The following is a 20,975-nucleotide window of genomic DNA, read 5'->3' as shown; positions in this document are numbered from 1 at the left end:
GTTAAAATATATACTCTCCTCCTGTAACACCCTACTTCTATTAAGCGGTAAAACGCGCGAATATACAAATATATTCTAGAAATAGATGCTACGTCTTCCAAATTAAAACATACATGCATAAAGATCATGTTACATCACATAGCAGCGGAACACATATATAATCCATAACAACTACAAATCTCAGAATAGAGACACAAAGATACATCCTCCAATCTCAGATACAACAATATCTCAATTCCAACTACATTGACAACAAAATCCAACATGCCAGAACTACCCTAGATCAGAGCCCTAATCTAGACACTTGCACATAAAAAGATAACTCCGCTCGTCGGCAACATCAAGCATACAAACTAAGCATCCTTCACTCCATCTACCCGTCCATACGGAAAGGTAGGTGGTAAACCACTGAGGGTTAGCATTACATCATCATCAAGGAAATCACCGCATCATATGCATATACATATACAACTCTCACTTCATCATTATTATCAAATTAATTATCATCACATAGATTCACCAAGTGTATAAGCACAAACAAATAAGACATGCAATTAGAGCATAATTTAATTATTCACAACCATCAACAAAATCCACCAATATACATATACACCAATCCACACAATCACAACATTCACCAAATTTCACCAATCCACAAATTCACCAAGTCATATATTCAATTATGACACAACTCATCAATTATTCAAAAGCATATAATGCTCTAGACTCTTCTAGATGCATGTGGTACCAAATCACCTCAAGGTCGTCACCTTCGATGCAACAAAAACATCGTAATCACCTCAATTGGATGTAAAATCCACCACCATCAGTCATGAATGCATGAACATATGACTCGACTCAATGCATATGTTCACACAAACAATAATCACCTCAACGTCACCAATACTTGTACATATGCAATCAACAACAATTCACCACCACTTAACATATGTACAATCACCAACAACCTCCATAATTCAAGCAACATATAGTTGTCACATATATACACCACCAACAATCAACATTTGACATGTTCAACAAATAACATAACATAAACATGTTCATCACCCTTCAATTAGTATATATGCATCGACAACAATTCACCACCACTTGACATATACATACATCATTAATCATCTCCACATAAATTAACATATAGTTGCCACATAATTCCTTACAAACCAAATAAGGAACAAATACATCATATGATCACAAACATCATATTCATCATTCAACAACCATTCATACCTCATCTCATAATCATATTATTCTATTCATAAAGGGTTTATAACACCCACACTAAACGTATCTAGAAAGTTTAGCATGTGCATTTATTTAGTACTGGATACATTAAAAATTCACAACATAAAGACTTCGAATGAATATCTTATACAACAATGTGTGTTCGTACAGTAATAAAGTAACTCAACTTTTCTAAAATATAATGAATGGGTCCTTGCATATCCATAACATCCTGCAACGGTTACGAACGAACACTTGATGATACATCCATTCGGCTACTAGCTTGCCATCCAACCTGTTTATCTGAAACAAATAAGTATTGGGATGAGACATAATGTCTCAGCGAGTTCCACCTAATCCTAGGCTATAGGTAACCTCAGGGGAAAGCAACGGTCACCACGTGTCTACAATACAACCTGTCGGTTGATTATACGTGTGTGGGGACTTGCATACTTATAGGGTCGTGCATACTAGGGCCGTCGTAGTCTCACCTTAACTTGTTATAGGCTTCACTTCTTATACGTGTCATGGCGGTCAAGGGGAATCTAAAACCGCATTGCCAAGAATACGCTCTGCGTATCAGAGGCCTAAACATACTATAATCATGACACGATTCTAAACCGGACGATTAGGGGAACCTAAGATCGTCGTCGGCATATCTTTTTCTATTTGCTCTATTGCATATTACGATGTTTCTAACAACGTATCTTATCTTGCTATCATACTAGTTTTGACGATCTACGTCTATGCTATACTATTCTTGACGATCTATGTCAAGGCTCTATGACTTAACATAACATGTCTAATGAATATGCAAAGTCAGATTCATTGATTAAGTTAGCATGTAACAAACAAATACTATCTGAGTTCATTTTACGGAGAGCCCCGGGGTGGAGTAAACCCGAGCACAATCCCTATCTAACCGATGGAACCTATCTAAGGTTTAACCAACGACACTCCTGTAGTGACGTGCGGGTTCCTTACGGCTAACCCCGTTTCACCTAATGGAAACCTCTTGAGCCAACCTAGTGTGGACACAAGAGACACGACCACTACGTCTTGTTAAGATTTCTTTATGAATAGATATCTAATCGCTTCAAAGCTATAATAAAGTTCTTGGTCTATAAATGCATGAGTATTAAAACTATAAATGCTATCTCTTTTACCTCGGATCTTAAAAGATCCCACTAGAGGTAAACTATATGCTTGCTTGACTTTCTATGTGAAGGGTTATCTAATCAATTCACGTCTTGCCATACTCGTATGGCACTCTAACTTCTATATGAAGGGAACAATCTATGTCACTTCGCATCTAATCAAGCATAAATTCATGTCTATCAATCTATTTCTTTACTAGCTATTCTAGTTCTAGACAAGCTATTCTAGTTCTTGACAAGCTATGTCAAGGCTCTACTTCCATTCCATGCCTAGTTCTTCGCTACCCGGGTAATTCGGCTTAAACTCTCTTGATTCACTCCTGCCATTCATGTTAAGATTGCAATGATTTTCATTTCAAGAATCGTTTGATGTTATGTGCATTGCCTAGATGTTGTTTTGGGGTTATAAAGTTGTAAAACGTTGAAAGAAAAGCTTCGGAATGCACCACAGACCCTAGAATGGACCAACATGTCAAAAGCATGTTGGCCAAACCAGAGAGCTACGCCAATAGCGCCCCTGGAGCGTGGCTCATCTTGAAGAATTTCGCTATTAGCGTAGATTTCGCTAATAGCGCAGTTCTTCGGGTCTGTGGTATCAAATTTCTAATTTTTGACCCAAAACCCGTCCAAATCGATCCTGCAATGCACTATGAACATCCAGCAACTTATATAACATTATAAAACATCTTTCATGGGAATATTAACATGTACAAGACTAGATCCAGGCAAGGGTATAAAATTCTCATTTTTCTAATCTTAACATAATTCATGTTTTCTTGCAAAATAAGCACATAATCCCAAGGGAGAGTTCTATCTAAGAACTCACCTAACAAATTACTTGTGTTTCCTTCAAGTTATAGTTTCCTCAAAATCAAACCCTAACTCAAGAATCCATGCTTAAACCATTCCCTTTGTTGTTTCTTGTCCACAAAGCTTCTTTGATTCTCGCTTGATTACCAATTGCATGATTTGGAATGCTTTGGATGGATTGATGAGAGATGGGTGGCGCCATCCTAGAGAGAAGGAGGAGAGAAATCCTTTCTCTCAAAACCTAGAGAGAGAAAGAGGAAGAAATTATGAGGTTTCCACCCCCAAAATCACTTATATACTCCCTTGAGCTAGATTACTTAAATGCCATTCGTCTTGGTCGCTTTTAACATGACACTGATACATAAACCCCTGCTTGAATGATATTTCATAAAAACATCTTCCGTCATACTTGACGTTCTATAACACTTAATCTCTGATATCTAGCTCATACCTGACTTATGCCATTAGTAGACATTTCCATCACCCTTGCTTTCCATGAACATTTGTCCTCTGATGCATCTGATGGGTAATATTCTGATACTGATAAGTGGGATATTACACTCTACCCCCTTAAAAAAATTTCGTCCTCGAAATTTAGAAATCTTCTATCAAACACTACAACTAAGTCTTGACTTCCTTGGTTGTATTCACACAAATTCTAGTTATCTCTCTCTCTAATGAGTTCGAAGCATACTTTCCTTGTCAAAACATGTAACTTATCCTCTTTCTAAATCCACATAAAATCGAACATAGTTTTTCAATCTTAATATCTTTCTCAAAATCACAAAACTATCTTAAGACATCTGGATTGAAACTTACCTTTGCTACTTGTGGATTGGTGATCTTGGATCCATAACTTATCCGTTCAAATAAGTAACCTTTCATAACCAAAACACTCAGGATTTTCCTTTATAACTGAGGTCCTAATGGAATCCAGGTTTGCCCTGCAGCGCTTATTTGCATCTAAAACATCTCATCATGCATACATCTTATTATGCATACATAATTTTTTTTTTCTTGCCGCACCTAGCGACTTATGCCTCTTATCTTGATGATTCTACGAATCTCTTATCTCTTTTTGGAATCTTAAGAAACCTTTCTATATCTTCATAGTTCTTTGCATCCAAATTCATGGGTAACTCACATGATTTGACTTGGAGAAGCGAAATCAATTACACCGATTCATCTGACCATCTATTAACCAGTCTTGTGGTTCACTTGTTCTTAAAACTTTCTACTAAGTCCATTTGCACTTGAACACTCTTAGCAAAACCCGTGTATTACACACAACTATAAGCAAACACTATTGTTCACTTCATCAAACTTTAACATCCATAGCGTTGCATACCTTCAAGTGCTACTCTTGTCAGTTAGTAACGATACTTGTTCTAGTATTTTGCTTCAATAAATTTCTAAACTTTGGTACATAGGTTCTTGGAACGAGTAGTTATATGACTAAAACAAAAATCATTTTAAAACTGAGTCTATACTAGTACTGCAGAACCACATGACGAGTCTCTATATCTGAAAAAGGTTTTTCAACTCTCCTTTACACTTGCCTCAAGCAAGTTGGTCCTGAAGTCTGTACGTCTTAAGTGAGCTTAGTCACTTACGACGTATCTCATCAGTTTCTTACATGTGAAATTTCATGTTTTTAAAATAAACATCGTTCCCAAGTTCCTTAATACCTATCTTAACTTTAAAAGTTACAAAATCATGGCTTGACACCATTCTAGCAAGTATCGTTATCACTGAACAAGTATGGTATAGGAGGGTATGTACTTCATCGTGCATATCTCATGTACCGTACTCCATTAACATAACACATACTCCTCCTGACTAATCAACAGCTCATCTACGTATTCAACATCACCAATTATGCAACCTGAATACCACATCTGTGGTGACTCTAGTCTTTCTCCAGGAACACTAAACTTGAATTTTCAGAGTATCTTACTTGAATATTGCTCAGGTGTTGCTACTTTTTTCCCAACTATCGGTTTTCATGCTTAACGATTCGATCATCTCTGATTGCATAACTCTCATTATGTTTCTAGCTGAATCCGTACTACTACACCGGACGTCTTCATGGAAATTCTTACTATCAAATTTCATTTTCCATGGGTACTATACACAACTTTACCGATTAACTTCCATGGCGCTACTCTGATTCCCACCGGTTGGCTTTATCCAATACTCTAATCCGTTGGGACGAGTGAACTTCCCACTCTTCTATCATTACATTACTACCTTCTAGAACTCTTCTCAAGACTTCCTTTGTTGCAATAAACCCTGCAACCTTGCTCTACCCTTTGCTTGTAAGATTTAAATCTCAGGGTAGACTCACCTCTTGACATATCGATGCCATACTTACACTTGTTCTCGAGAAATCTTAACTCATAGTATACATCTCTATTACTACATACATTCTATTTCCAGGAATCGCTCTTATGACTTCTCATGGAAAACTCTTCTTATACTCGGGCTTATCTTCTCAGAACATCTAACATTGCATCTTCGCATTCCTCACATACTAGGTTTTGCTTAATCATTCTGTGCTTGCTCGTTAGTTTTTCTTTTAAAGAAAATTTCATAAATTAGCACACGGGTTATTGACGTTGATGATTTCCACTATATATATTTATAAAATATACTGAACGTAGGCCCCAGTTGTTACTTTAAAATCACAGAACGAGTTGATAACACATACGTGCAATCAAATCCTGGTTCTAGTGAGTCTATCCCACTCTACGTGAGTCGTAACAAACCGGTACCTACAAATTTCTTTTGAATTTCAAAAAATGTCAACTTCAATCACCCATACGTGTATATCTTTCTAAACTCACGTAAATTTGTGATTTAATATCGTAACGAGCCTTAGCAAGTCAATCAAACAAAACATAGGTTCGAGGGGTACTCATAACTTCGCAAAATCCATGAATCTTATGATTTCAAAGAACTCTTCACCGCTTTAACTTCTTACTTCAAGTCTTCACATCCACAACGTCCATTCTAGATACCGGAACCTCTAAACTCTTAATCTAAGCTCCTTCTTAACTCTTAACACATTAATTTCCAAAGTTTCCTTAAACCGAATTGATTTCGTTAATGATTGCCCATGCCTTTTCCTTTGGAAACTTTAGGATATGATATGCATTCGTCACTTGATGTCGTAAAAGGTATTCATTGTATAAAAGATTGTAAAAACCACCCCCCAATAGCCACTATGGACCCTAGAGACGAACTGACAGTTTTCGGAAAAACCGAAATTTCGCCCCAGGTTCGCTATCAGCGAAATCCTCTGGAGTAATTTCGCTCATAGCGAAAATTTCGCTATTGGCGAGTTTCTTCAACTGAGTTTTCTAGAAAACATCTTTTGCATAAAAATATTATTTCTCAAGCAACCCAATGCGCATCAATCATTATGAACATCATATAAACATTCTATAATATATGCATGGCAAACATCAACATCATTCGATACAATTCTCCGTACGTCAGAAATTAATGCCTTAGTCCTGATAACATAAAACTTTTACTTAAATCCTTAACTTCTTCCCGAACACTGGAATCTTGTCTACTCTGAACATACAAGTCTGTAACTTCAATCACATAACATTATTCCTGTGAGTCTACCAATTCTGTCAACCTAGGTTGACTTCTTTCTATCTGATAGCCTTGCGCTTAAGTTCCGGAATACAATTTCTTATTGAATCTCCAGGTCGTATCTAGATATATCCAATTCCTTCTCCTCGGTAAACGAAGTGTCACTAACACCTCACCCAACATTGTCGGAACATTCCATCTTAACGTTGTGTTATATTCCCGGAGGCTCAACTTCTACTGTCTACTTCACCGGCCCCCTTCTGGCACGATCAACCTCTTACTATAACTCGCACTGAGTTCTCACTTCTCAGTTCATCTACATAACATTCTTCATTCCTCCTGGGTCCTATTCAGCTCTCAGGCATCCGTTCTAATCGTCGAATGCTAAGTTGAGTTGATCAGGCTCAACTAACAACAACAACTAGAACATTTACCCGGAACCCAATGGTCCCACTACCTTAGTTGTAACTTAATGACCCAAGGCACGATCTGAATCGACCTGCTCTGATACCAAATATAACACCCACACTAAACGTATCTAGAAAGTTTAGCATGTGCATTTATTTAGTACTGGATACATTAAAAATTCACAACATAAAGACTTCGAATGAATATCTTATACAACAATGTGCGTTCGTACAATAATAAAGTCACTCAACTTTTCTGAAATATAATGAATGGGTCCTTGCATATCTATAACATCCTGCAACGGTTACGAACGAACACTTGATGATACATCCATTCGGCTACTAGCTTGCCATCCAACCTGTTTATCTGAAACAAATAAGTATTGGGATGAGACATAATGTCTCAGTGAGTTCCACCTAATCCTAGGCTATAGGTAACATCAGGGGAAACCTACGGTCACCACGTGTCTACAATACAACCTGTCGGTTGATTATACGTGTGTGGGGACTTGTATACTTAGACGGTCGTGCATACTCGGGCCGTCGTAGTCTCACCTTAACTTGTTATAGGCTTCACTTCTTATACGTGTCATGGCGGTCAAGGGGAATCTAAAACCGCATTGCCAAGAGTACACTCTACGTATCAGAGGCCTAAACATACTATAATCATGACACGATTCTAAACTGGACGATTAGGGGAACCTAAGATAGTCGTCGGCATATCTTTCTCTATTTGCTCTATTGCATATTACGATGTTTCTAACAACGTATCTTATCTTGCTATCATACTAGTTTTGACGATCTACGTCTATGCTCTACTATTCTTGACGATCTATGTCAAGGCTCTATGACTTAACATAACATGTCAAATGAATACGCAAAGTCAGATTCATTGATTAAGTTAGCGTGTAACAAACAAATACTATCTGAGTTCATTTTATGGAGAGCCCCAGGGTGGAGTAAACCCGAGCACAATCCCTATATAACCGATGGAACCTATCTAAGGTTTAACCAACGACACTCCTGTAGTGACGTGCGGGTTCCTTACGGCTAACCCCGTTTCACCTAATGGAAACCTCTTGAGCCAACCTAGTGTGGGCACAAGAGACACGACCACTACGTCTTGTTAAGCTTTCTTTGTGAATAGATATCTAATCGCTTCACAGCTATAATAAAGTTCTTGGTCTATAAATGCATGAGTTTTAAAACTATATATGCTATCTCTTTTACCTCGGATCCTTAAACGATCCCACTAGAGGTAAACTATATGCTTGCTTGACTTTCTATGTGAAGAGTTATCTAATCAATTCACGTCTTGCCATACTCGTATGGCACTCTAACTTCTATACGAAGGGAACAATCTATGTTACTTCGCATCTAATCAAGCATAAACTCATGTCTATCATTCTATTTCTTTACTAGCTATTCTAGTTCTAGACAAGCTATTCTAGATGCAGGCAAGGGTATAAAATTCTCATTTTTCTAATCTTAACATAATTCATGTATTCTTGCAAAATAAGCACATAATCCCAAGGGAGGGTTCTATCTTAGAACTTACCTAACAAATTACTTGTGTTTCCTTCAAGTTCTAGCTTCCTCAAAATCAAACCCTAACTCAAGAATTCATGCTTAAACCATCCCCGTTGTTGTTTCTTGTCCACAAAGCTTCTTTGATTCTCGCTTGATTACCAATTGCATGATTTGGAAAGCTTTGGATGGATTGATGAGAGATGGGTGGCGCCATCCTAGAGAGAAGGAGGAGAGAAATCCTTTCTCTCAAAACCTAGAGAGAGAAAGAAGAAGAAATTATAAGGTTTCCACCCCCAAAATCACTTATATACTCCCTTGAGCGAGATTACTTAAATGCCCTTCGTCTTGGTCGCGCTTAACCTGACACTGATACATAAACCCCTGCTTGAATGATATTTCATAAAAACATCTTCTGTCGTACTTGACGTTCTATAACACTTAATCTCTGATATCTAGCTCATACCTGACTTATGCCATTAGTAGACATTTCCATCACCCTTGCTTTCCATGAACATTTGTCCTCTAATGCATCTGATGGGTAATATTCTGATACTGATAAGCGGGATATTACAGGGTTCATAAGCAATTGGTTCAAAAGAAATCTTTTTCAATCAAATTCGTCTCTCAAAGTCACAACATTAAAAATAATTGAGCATTTAAGTCAAAACCAAGTAAACAAGCTCAATTGCCTATGCCATGTATTCTCACAAGTCACATATGCGTGCATTAGAGATTACATAAGCATTTCGTCAGCCAAATACGACGAATTCATGAAAATCACAAAGTTCGTCTCCTTTTGTCTCTTTTCACAAAAATTCTCATTTTCAAAAGCAAAACGAGTTAAAACTTGATGAACCAATCACAACCATTTTTAGAAATCATATAAACAATATACAACTTTAATCCCACTTTAATTTCCGGAGAAAAATGAGTTTTCGGAAAAAAAATCGAGGTTTGGACCGTTTTTCTAAAAGATAGACGAATTTCACAAATCCAAGTCCAAACCCATTCAAATCATGTTCCAGCAGGATTCAAGGTATAAACAGAAGTTAATTAAGTCCAAAGAATCATTTTAGAAGTCTCGGATTGGTCCCTAAGTACACGAAACGAAAAATCAAAAGTGGCTGAACCTGTGCAGGTTCGCTTAAGCGAAGCCCCTGTTCGCTTGAGCGAACTCAAGTCAGAACCAACATGCTGGTTCGCTTACGCGTTCGCTTCGCGTTCGCTTAAGCAAACTATCATAGTTCTGCAGCAAAAATATTACGGGTTCTACCCCTTTTCACCCCAAAATCCAATTTTCAATCCCCCAATTCACCAAAACAAGTTCCAGAAAGTGTTTATGGGTTCTAATAGTCATAATACATCTAAACAAACATGAATCATGCATTAGAAACAACAATTGGCTCATTTCATCAAAATCTTGAAATTTTCTCAAAACACCAACACAACCACAAATCTCTTCACAAATCCATAAACAACAAGTTCCATTACACCAATTCAATACCAACAGTTCAACAATCCTCAACAACAACTAATAAACACAAATTCATGCACAATTCAACACCACCACCTCATTTCTCATTAAATTTGCTCAAGAACATAAAGTACCCACAAATATACATTTCAACATGCTAATTCACATACTAACATACAATTATCACATAAATCATGTCCTCAAACATAACAACAACAATTATGCACAAATCTACAACAATTAGTTTCAATTCATCAATTTCACAAAATGGGTAAAAAGAAAAAGTTATGAATTATGGTTGAAATCTAACCCTCTTACCTCTAGCACCAAGAATCTCTAACCCAAGCTTCAATTTAGCTCCTAGATGATGAATCCCTCTTCTAGCTCTAGTCTTCCTCTTCAACCCTTATCTCCTCTTGTTCTTTCTCTCTCTACCTCTCTCTCAAATGAAATGAAATGAAAAATGTTTGTAAACCCCAATCTCACTACTAACTAGAGTTTATATAGGCTCACTTAATTGGGCTTATCTCACAAACCTTAATGGGCCTAACACATTCCTATTCTAACCTCAAAAATGTTACTACTCACTTAACGGTAAAACATAACACTAACGGTCACTTGCCGGTAAACAAAATAGTTACTACACCCTCTAGTAACTTGGTAAAATAATACTCTTACTAAGCACTAAAAATAACCCTCAACCAAAATTACCCTTACTCTCAAAATGACCAAAATGCCCCTAAGTCCAAAATGACTAAAATGCCCTTCTAATACCGAATTTTACGATTCCAACCCAAAAATACACACAGAGGCAATTAATCACATAAGAGCACATATAACACACTTAAATAAATAAGTAAAATAAATCTAGCAAAAAATCGGGCTGTTACACCTCCCTTCAAAAGTAAGATTTATACTCCCCTCCCTTATAAGATGTTTGAATTACAACCCTCTCCCTTAATAATTAAATGTGCACTACACTTTAATCTATTTTAACATAAATAAATATTTTTATGATATACATTAATTTTGAACCACCATTTAAGAAAAATTAATCCATTTATTTTTAATTAAAATGTCAATGATAATTAAATTTAAATATTTTGCTATTGATTTTATAATTTAGGGTATAAAATTAATTTTTAAATAACCATGTTTTATTGTCTTTAGTAATTTTTCACATATTTAAATTTTATTTTGGGTTGTTTCATATTTAATAACAGAGTTTAAAACTACATGTTAATGAACTTGTGAATAAAAAATAGTGAAAAACATGTATTAAATTTTTTATTATATTAAAATAGAATCGCAATACTATTTTTTCGAATTGTGTTAGATTATTTTTTTTTTTGCTAGATTAGTAAAAATAAAAAAAAATATTGAGGGAGTAAAGTGTAGATTTTAACATAAGAGGGGAGGGGAATGTAATTCAAGCTTCTCTCAGGGGAGGGGAGTGAAAAAATTTCTAATATGTTTTGAATAGGAGGGGAGGGGAGTGTATATTTTAATATAAGAGGGGAGGGGAGTGTAATTCAGGCATCATTTAGGGGAGGGGAGTGTAATTTACCCTTATATATATATATATATTAAAATAAGGTTATGTCAACATTATTTGTGAGAGTGATTGTTTGGAAGCAGTAGATCTGATTATTGATGGTGGTGATCATACCTTGCACAGGGGCGGAGCCCCTCATGGGCCAAGGTGGGGCATGGCCCACCCCAAAAAAATAATTTTTAGTAGGTATATATATGCATATTGTGTAGCTTGCTGTAGCGGCTGGGACCTCTTTTGCCAAGCTTAAAAATGTGCTTGGTTCAACTCCTGCCCAAACCATTTTTACTTATTCTTTAATTTTTTATTTTATTTTTTTATTTTTTTAAAAATCATCATCGGTGATCCTGCAGGTTGGAAATTGCAAAGTCTAAACTTAAAATTCATAATCAATAGTGTAGCGCCCTCCTTGTTATTTAATTATTTTTCTTGAGATAGAGTCGAATTATATGATTTATTTAATTATGTGATATGTTGATATTTTATTGAGTGGCTTTATTTTATTATTTATTAGAATATATTTAGTGGGAGAATATAATTAGCGGAAGAATATATTTAGTGGGAGAATATAATTAGTGAGAGAATATAATTAGTGGAAGAATATATTTAGTGGGAGAATATAGTTAGTGGAAGAATATATTTAGTGGAAAAATATAATTATTTAGAATAATGATGCTTTGGGGCAGAATTGGAATTAAGAGAAATTAAATAGGTTAAGGTTTATATAAAGAGGAGAGTCAAAGTTAGAAAAGAAGGATTGCGTGCAAACTGTTTTTGGGAGGAAGAGGAGAAACCTAGAGAAAGAGGAGAAACCTAGAGAAGAGAAGAACCAGAGAAGATAAGTCTGTAGAATCCTTGCAATCAATCAATCTAAGGTAAGGGTGAGACTATCATTCAATAATCTTGAGTCTATGATTCTGAAAATTTCATTTAACATGTTGTAGGTTTAATTTTTGAGAATTGGAGAATTAGGGTTAAGAGTGATAATTGATGATTTATGTTATGTTGTTGTTGATTTGTGGTTGTTGATGATTGTTGTTGTTAATGTCATATTATGAATTGGGTATGAATTATGTTGAGTTGTTGTTGTTGATTGTGATGATTTTGAATGAATGTGAAGTTTGAATAATATAAGTTGCTTTTCCTGATTTTTTCTTATCTCTGTCCCGGATTTGAAACGAAAACTCGTATTGATCGGTACAGAATTGGACTTAGGTGTTAACACGAAAGTTGTAGGTATGGATGTTAGTTTTCTAATGTCGTTAGTCTGACGTCAAACTGATTTATAGAACTTGAATTATGGTCAAATTACTGCACGTAGGTCACAATGAATTTTTATGGATTTTCTGCACAACTTTTTCGATTTCGAAACGAAAACTGGTATTGATCGGTACAGAATTGGCCTTGAGTGTAAACATGAAAGTTTTAGATAATTTTGTTTGCTTTCCAGTGGCTTTGGTTTGACATGAAAATGACTTTTATTTTTTGAGTTATGATGAAAATACTTCAAGGAGGTCTTAGCAAAGTTGTACGGTGACAACATTCTCTGTTTCATGTTATTGCGTCTTTTTCACGCGTCTCTGTTTTAAATTGGTCTTTGGTATAAACATGAAAGTTGTTGATAATTGTGATATCTTTCTAGTATACTTGGTTTGACATGGAAATATGTTATGTATAATTTATTATGTTTTTACAAAGATGCATGATGAATTGTTGATGTTTAAATACGATGTTATATGATGAATTGTTGATGTTCAAATACGATGTTATATGACGTTGTTTATGATTGATGAATATGAAATTATGATGTGAAGTCGCTATCGTTGTCGTTGCCACAGTTGTCGTCAATGTCTTCAAAGTTGTAAGTAGTTTGTCAATGTCGTTTAAGATGTAAGTTGTCTGTCGATGTCGTTGAAGTTGTTGGTCGTCAAAGTATTGTTGTTGAGCCCATGCATACTCATTTAAAGATGAGGGATCATTGTAACACCCTATTTCTAATAAGCGGTAAAACGCGCGAATATACAAACATATTCTAGAAATAGATGCTACGTCTTCGAATAAACCACAATACATACATGCATAAAGATCATGTCACATCACATAGCAGCGGAACATATACATATAATCCATAAACAACTCCCAATCTCAATATAAAAAAAATATATCCTCCATATCTCAGATACAACAATATCTCAACTCCAAATACATAGTCAATAAAACAACATGCAAGAACTATCCTAGATCAGAGCCCTAATCTAGGCACTTGCATATAAAGAGGAACTCCACTCCTCGGCATCATCAAGCAAACAAACCAAGCATCCTGCACGCCGTCTACCCATCCATACAGAGAGGTAGGCGGTCCACCACAGACCACTGAGGGTTAGCATTACATCATCATAATCCATAAAAGATTCAAACAAGAACATTGGAAATGAAAGATATATTCAAGAATACAAAATAACAAATCATACATGTATTCACAGTATTCATGATTCTCATACCATTCAAACCATTCCATATCATCATTCCAAGTTCATATCAACAAGTGTATCATACACGTATCACATATACATAACCCTCCCTCCTAGAACACTAGCATCACATGATTATTATTATCCCCCATCACTTACATTTCAAGCTATCACATTATTATCATAGCATAGCATGCATATTCAACCTCTAATCAAGTCATCAACAAAAGCTCATCATTTATCAACATCAATCAATGAAAACATTACTCACTTCATTACTCATCTTGCATGCTTATCTCAACAAGTACAATTCGTCATATCGAAGTTATAAGCAAGCCATCATCATTATCAAAGAACATCATCACATCATACATGTATATATACATATACAATTCTCATCTCATCATTATGATAAAAATAACCATCATCAATTGATTCACCAAGTGTATAAGCACAAACAATTAAGACATGCAATTAGAGCATAATACAATTAGTCACAACCATCCACAAAATTCACCAATGTACATATACACCAATCCATATAATCACAACATTCGCCAAATTTCACCAATACACAAATTCACCAAGTCATATATTCAATTATGACACAACTCATCAATTATTCAAATGCATGCAATGTTCTAGACTCTTCTCTAGATGCATGTGGTACCAAAACACCTCAAGGTCGTCACCTTCGATGCAACAAAAACATCGTACTCACCTCAATTGGATATAAAATCCGCCACCATCAGTCTTGGATATAAAATCCACCACCATCAGTCATGAATGCATGAACATATGACTCAACTACAAATGCATATGTTCACACAAACAATAATCACCTCACCATCACCAATACTTGTATATATGCAATCATCAACAAGTCACCACCAATTTAATATATATACAATCACCAACAATCATCAAAAATCACACAACATGAAGTTGTCACATAATTATACCACCAACAATTAACATTTAACATGTTCAACAAGCAACATAACATAAACATGTTCATCACAATTCAATTAGTATATATGCATCGACAACAATTCACCACCACTTGACATTTATACAATCACCAACAACATCCACAATTCAATCAACATATAATTATCACATATATACATCATCAATCATCTCCACATAAATCAACATATAATAACTCTCCATAAAGGATTCATGATCAATTGATTCACAAAAGTCATCTTTAGTCAAGTTCGTATCTCAAAATCGCAACAATGAATTAATTGAACATTTGAGTCAAAACCAAGTAAACAAACTCAATTGCCTATGCCTTGTATTCTCACAATTCACATATGTGTGCAGTAGAGGTTACATAAGCATTTCATCGGCCAAATACGATTAATTCATGAAAATCACAAGGTTCGTCTCCCTTTATCACTTTTCACAAAAATTTCCATTTTCAAATCAAAACAAGTTAGATTCACCACATCATAGTTTAAATACCATTAAACACCTTTATTGAACTCATAAAACTCAAGTTTCAAAGTTTAGAAGCAATCCATAAGGTTTGGGTCGACTTAGAAATAGTTATGCGGATTTTTCGTAAAATGTCTCTAAGACCTCCTTGGAGTATTTTCATCATAACTCAAAAACCATAAATCATTTTCAAGTCAAACCAAAGCCATTGGAAAGCTAACAAAATTATCTACAACTTTCTTGTTTACACCAAAAGCCAATTCAAAACGAAAAAGGGTGAAAAACGTGAATATTTCCCAGATTTGCCTGACAAAATCGGTGGCCGATTTTGGGAAATCGGTGGCCGATTTTTCCCGAGTCAAAACTGGAAAATCAACCCAGAAATCGGTGGCCGATTCTGGGCTTCACAGCAGTTCAAAATGTGATGGTTCCAACCCCTTTTTACCCCAAAATCCCAATTTTGATCATCCCAACCCCAAAACTCAATCCCAAAGATGTTCATAGGTCACGTACACTTCAAAACACTTAAACTTGCATAAGTTTTGAGATTAACACATCAACACATCAAATTCATCAACATAACAAAATTCACCAAAATATCATCACTTCCTCAACTTTCAACAACAACTCAAAATCTCTTCATCAAATCATCAATCTTAATACCCAAAGCACCAATCCAACAACAACATGTTTCAAGTCAATAACAACAACTAATGAACACAAATTCATGCACAATTCATTATCACAACTTCATTTCTCATCCAACTTGCTCAAGAACACAAAGCACCAACAACTATGCATTTAAACATGTTAATTTACATACTAACATGCAATTATCATATAAATCATGTTCTCAAACATAACAACAACAATTATGCACGAATTTTACAACAATTAGATTCAATTCATCAAATTAACAAAATGGGTAAAGAGAAAAAGATATGAATTATGGTTGAAATCTAACCCTCTTACCTCTAACACCAAGAATCTCTAACCCAAGCTTCAATTTAGCTCCTAGATGATGAATCCCTCTTCTAGCTCTAACCTTCCTCTTCAATCTCTTCAAACCCTTTCTTCTCTCTATCTCTATCTCTTCTCTCAAATGAAATGAAATGATAAATGTTTGTAAGACTCCAATTTCACTATCAACTAGTGTTTATATAATCTCTACTCAATTGGGCTCAACTCACAATGTTTTAATGGGCCTAACCCATTTCTATTCTAACCCAAAATGTTACTACTCACTTAACGGTAAAATACAACACTAACGGTCACTTAACGGTAAACTAAATAATTACCCCACTCTCCAACACTTAGTAAAATAAACCCTCACTAAGCACTAAAAATAACTTTCAGCAAAAATTACAAAATTACCCCTGCCCTCAATATGACCAAAATACCCCTAAGTCCAAAATGACTAAAATACCCTTCTAACACCGAATTCTACGAATCCCAACCAAAAATACACACAGAGGCAGATAATCACATAAGAGCACATATAACAAACACAAATAAATGATTAAAATAAATCTAGCGAAAAATCGGGCTGTTACAATCATGCCCTTGGAGCTTTTGCTCAATAAATACGAGGGCTCATGCCCTAGGAGTTTTTGCTCAATAGCGACGAGGGCTTATGCCCTAGAATACTACCACATGCATGAGTAAAATAATAGAGTTGCATAGTCGAGTTAAGTTGCATTGTCGAGTCAAGTTGTTAAGTTGAGTTATAAAGTTGATATTGATGTTGATTGTAACACCCTATTTCTAATAAGCGGTAAAACGCGCGAATATATATACATATTCTAGAAATAGATGTTATGTCTTCATATTCAAACATACATTCATAAAGATCATGTTACATAACATAGCAGCGGAACATACATATAATTCTTAAACATCTTCAAATCTCAACATAATACAAATGTATTCTTCAAATCTCAATTAACAAGTACCATCTCAACTCCAAAATACATAGTCAAATAAAACAACATGCAAGAACTACCCTAGATCAGAGCCCTAATATAGACACTTGCATATAAAAAGAGGAACTCCGCTCCTCGGCAACATCAAGGAAACAGTCTAAGCATCATGCACTCCATCTACCCGTCCATACAGAAAGGTAGGTGGTAAACCACTGAGGGTTAGCATTACATCATCATAATCCATATGAAAATATAGCATTCAAGGAATCATACATTGAAAACCATTAAAACTGACAATAGTATTCAGGGAACTATTCATTTTGGACACAGAAAGCAAATTGTAATTAAAATCAGGGACATAAAGAACATCATAAAGAATAAGAATGGAAGAAAATTTAACAGTTCCTGAATATATTGCCATACTAATATGACCTGTAGGTAACTTTATGGACATGGGAGCAATTTCATTGTAAGAATGAAACCACTTCAGATTGCAACAAATATGATGAGAAGCTCCTGAATCTATGATCCAGGAGTTTTGAGTGAAATTATAATTTGCCAAAGAATTAATGAAACTTGTACCTTGCCTATCTGATGGTGAATGACCAACAGACATAGAAGTAACCTGATTGAAAGCATGCACAGTTCCTGAACTTTGATTAAGAGATGAACCTTGAAGAAGAGTCATTAACCTTTCATACTGCTCATGTGTAATAGCTGGAGCACTACCCTTGCTATCAACACTAGTTGGGGATTCTGCAACATTATTATCTCCCTCAGGTGCAGCATGATTGGCATAAGCAGAATTGAATTGTTTCTGAAGATGTGGTGGAACTCCATGCTTCTTCCAACATGTTTCAACGGTGTGATTGCTCTTTCCACAAAAGGTGCAAACACGAGAAGTACCTTTAGAATTTGATCCTTGAAATGATGATTTACCAAAAAAGTTGTTGCCTTTAAACTTCTTGGAATCAACAGAGTTGATTAAAACAGAGTCATCAACAGTAGGAGAAGGATTATATTGTCTTTCATATTGTAAAACCATGGAGAAAATCTTGTTCATAGAGGGAAGAGGATCCATTAACAGAAGTTGAGATTTCACCATACTAAAGCTTTCATTCAAACCAGTAAGAAAATGAATAGCATAGAGTAAAGTATGATTACGTCGTGCATTTCTCATGAATTCACAAGAACAACGTACTCTACAAGTGCAGTTTGGTATAGGCATGTAAATCTCCAATTATTCCCTAAGAATCTTCAATTCAGAGTAGAAAGTGGTAACTGTTTTGGAATCTTGTTGTAAGGAGTAAATTTCTTGCATTAGTTCAGAGATCCTTACCAAGTCACCTTGTGCAAATCGTTCCTTCAAATCCACCCAAACATCACATGCATTTTCCATAAACACAATGGATTGAGCAATTGAAGGAGAAACCGAATTCACAATCCAAGAATGAACGAGCATGTTACAGCGATTCCAAGCGTGAAAAAGAGGATCGAATTCATCAAGAATTGGAGAGATTGATCCATCAACGAATTCAAAATTCATTTTCCCGCCCAAAGCTTTTCGCATTGAACGAGCCCAAGAATGATAATTTGATCCGTCAAGAACTGGAGAAACAAAAACTGAAGAAGGACCATCGCTTGGATGAACAAAATAAGGACTTGAATGATTTGTGGGATCCTCCTCGAAAGTAGAAGAAGTACCAACGTCTTTGTTGCGTGGCGCCATTGATGAAGAGCTTGAAAAGCTTACGGAAGAAACGTGTTTAGATCTGAAGGCTCAATGATACCATATTGAGAAGATGAAATTCAGAGAAGAAAAAGAGAAAAATATGAAGAATGAAGAATAATTCTCATTAGCTTTGAATCACTGATACAACAGCCTTATATAGGTTTATAAAATGAAGCTATACTATAAGCTACTATGAACCATCTCATACAGGATTATAACTAACTAATTGACAGCTAAGCAAGTTAGTTACACGAAACTTGGGCTACAAGTTAGCCATATAAGCTAGTGACTTGAGCTAACAAGGCTGGTAACTTGAGCTGCAAGTTATTGAACAGCATCTTCTGGAGTACAACAGCTTCTGATCATGTGCTTCTGAAGTACTGCTTCTGAAGTACAGCTTCTGAACAGCAGTTTATTCAACTCTAGCTTGTTTCTGCTTCTTCTTCATTTAACAGATGCATTTCTATCTTTTTCATATCTTCTTTCAACAGTTGTGATTTGTTTTTATTGAGATATTCATACTTTCAGCCAACTATATAAGTTAGTTCTTTCATTCAGTTGCCTTTTTTACAAATACAAAATATTGCTCTATATCAAGGTTTATTACATTAAGGTTTGAAAGGCCTTCAAGTAGTTTCTTTTATTTATGGTGTTTTGGCTGGAAATAATAATCTATAATGTTTACTTAAAGATTAACATTGCTATCTTGCTGCATGGACAGGTGTCTACGAAGGATGTTGTTGTTGATTCTCTTGGTGGGCCTTATGGCAAAGCAAACGTTCCCCCAACTTAGGTGAGTTAGACTTTATAGTATAGATGAACCGTTGTGGTTCATGCAGTCATATAGTTGTTGCTCTATTAAGTCGACTTTTTATTTTTTGTGCAATAGGAATCAGTGGAGTGCGTTGATTCGAGGAGCAATGTTGACATGGTTGCAACTCCTACCAACAAACTAGGCGGCAAAAGATTATCTGACAGTTGTAATGGTACTGATGATTTGGAGCTTGATAGTGGTGCAGCATCATCAACAAAGCCAAAAAAAAAAATAGCTTGTGTGAAGCTTGAGCCCGCTGACAAATGAATGTTACATGAGGATGTTGGCTAATTATTTATATAACCAATTATGTATGTGATAATCTCTTTTTTTCTTTATTTTTTGCGATGATTTTGTATCTTTTATTATGATTATTCACAGTCAATTCTGTTATGTTTGATTGTGAAGAGAAAATTTCCGTTTATTTCATTTCAAGTAATTTAATCTTTTAATTATTATGACTTACGATTTGTTTGTGAATCTATTTGGACTTTTTATTATTTTTATTTTAATTATTCACATATTTTTACAGATGTAGATACTCGTGTAGTATATATTAACAATGAAACTGGTTAATTGAATTTTATGCCATAAATTTCCACAGAAATGCATACGCACGATCGACCTTTGAAAATTAGGATGTACCATATGACTTTTAAAAATGTTGGTGTATATCTTCCAACACCTGTATTCTTTCATGGACAATTGTATGTTGCTGGATCGGGAGTTAATTCAAAAGAAGGTTTGAAGATACTGATCACTGAAGAAGATGGTGAAGATTCTGATTTTACATCCAACGTCGTCATGACGAAGTA

The 20,975-nt window shown here is 35.3% G+C and overlaps 2 protein-coding genes across 2 annotated transcripts; both read right to left on the bottom strand.

Annotated features, from left to right (window-relative positions):
- Window positions 1-17,873: 17,873 nt before the first annotated feature.
- On the bottom strand, window positions 17,874-18,695 carry LOC146915793 (uncharacterized). Its single transcript, XM_085721441.1, has one exon. The coding sequence runs from the start codon at window positions 18,693-18,695 to the stop codon at window positions 17,874-17,876; it is 822 nt and encodes a 273-aa protein (XP_085577567.1).
- A 159-nt stretch (window positions 18,696-18,854) lies between these two features.
- Window positions 18,855-19,343, bottom strand: LOC146915792 (uncharacterized). The gene has a single exon (XM_085721439.1). The coding sequence runs from the start codon at window positions 19,341-19,343 to the stop codon at window positions 18,855-18,857; it is 489 nt and encodes a 162-aa protein (XP_085577565.1).
- Window positions 19,344-20,975: the final 1,632 nt, after the last annotated feature.

Source organism: Medicago sativa, chromosome 6 (assembly GCF_051527215.1).
Source record: "Medicago sativa cultivar Bolivia chromosome 6, Bolivia_mono, whole genome shotgun sequence".
NCBI classification, from domain to species: Eukaryota; Viridiplantae; Streptophyta; class Magnoliopsida; order Fabales; family Fabaceae; genus Medicago; species Medicago sativa.
Note: the sequence above shows the minus strand (reverse complement) of the source record. Positions and strands in the feature narration are given on the sequence as shown.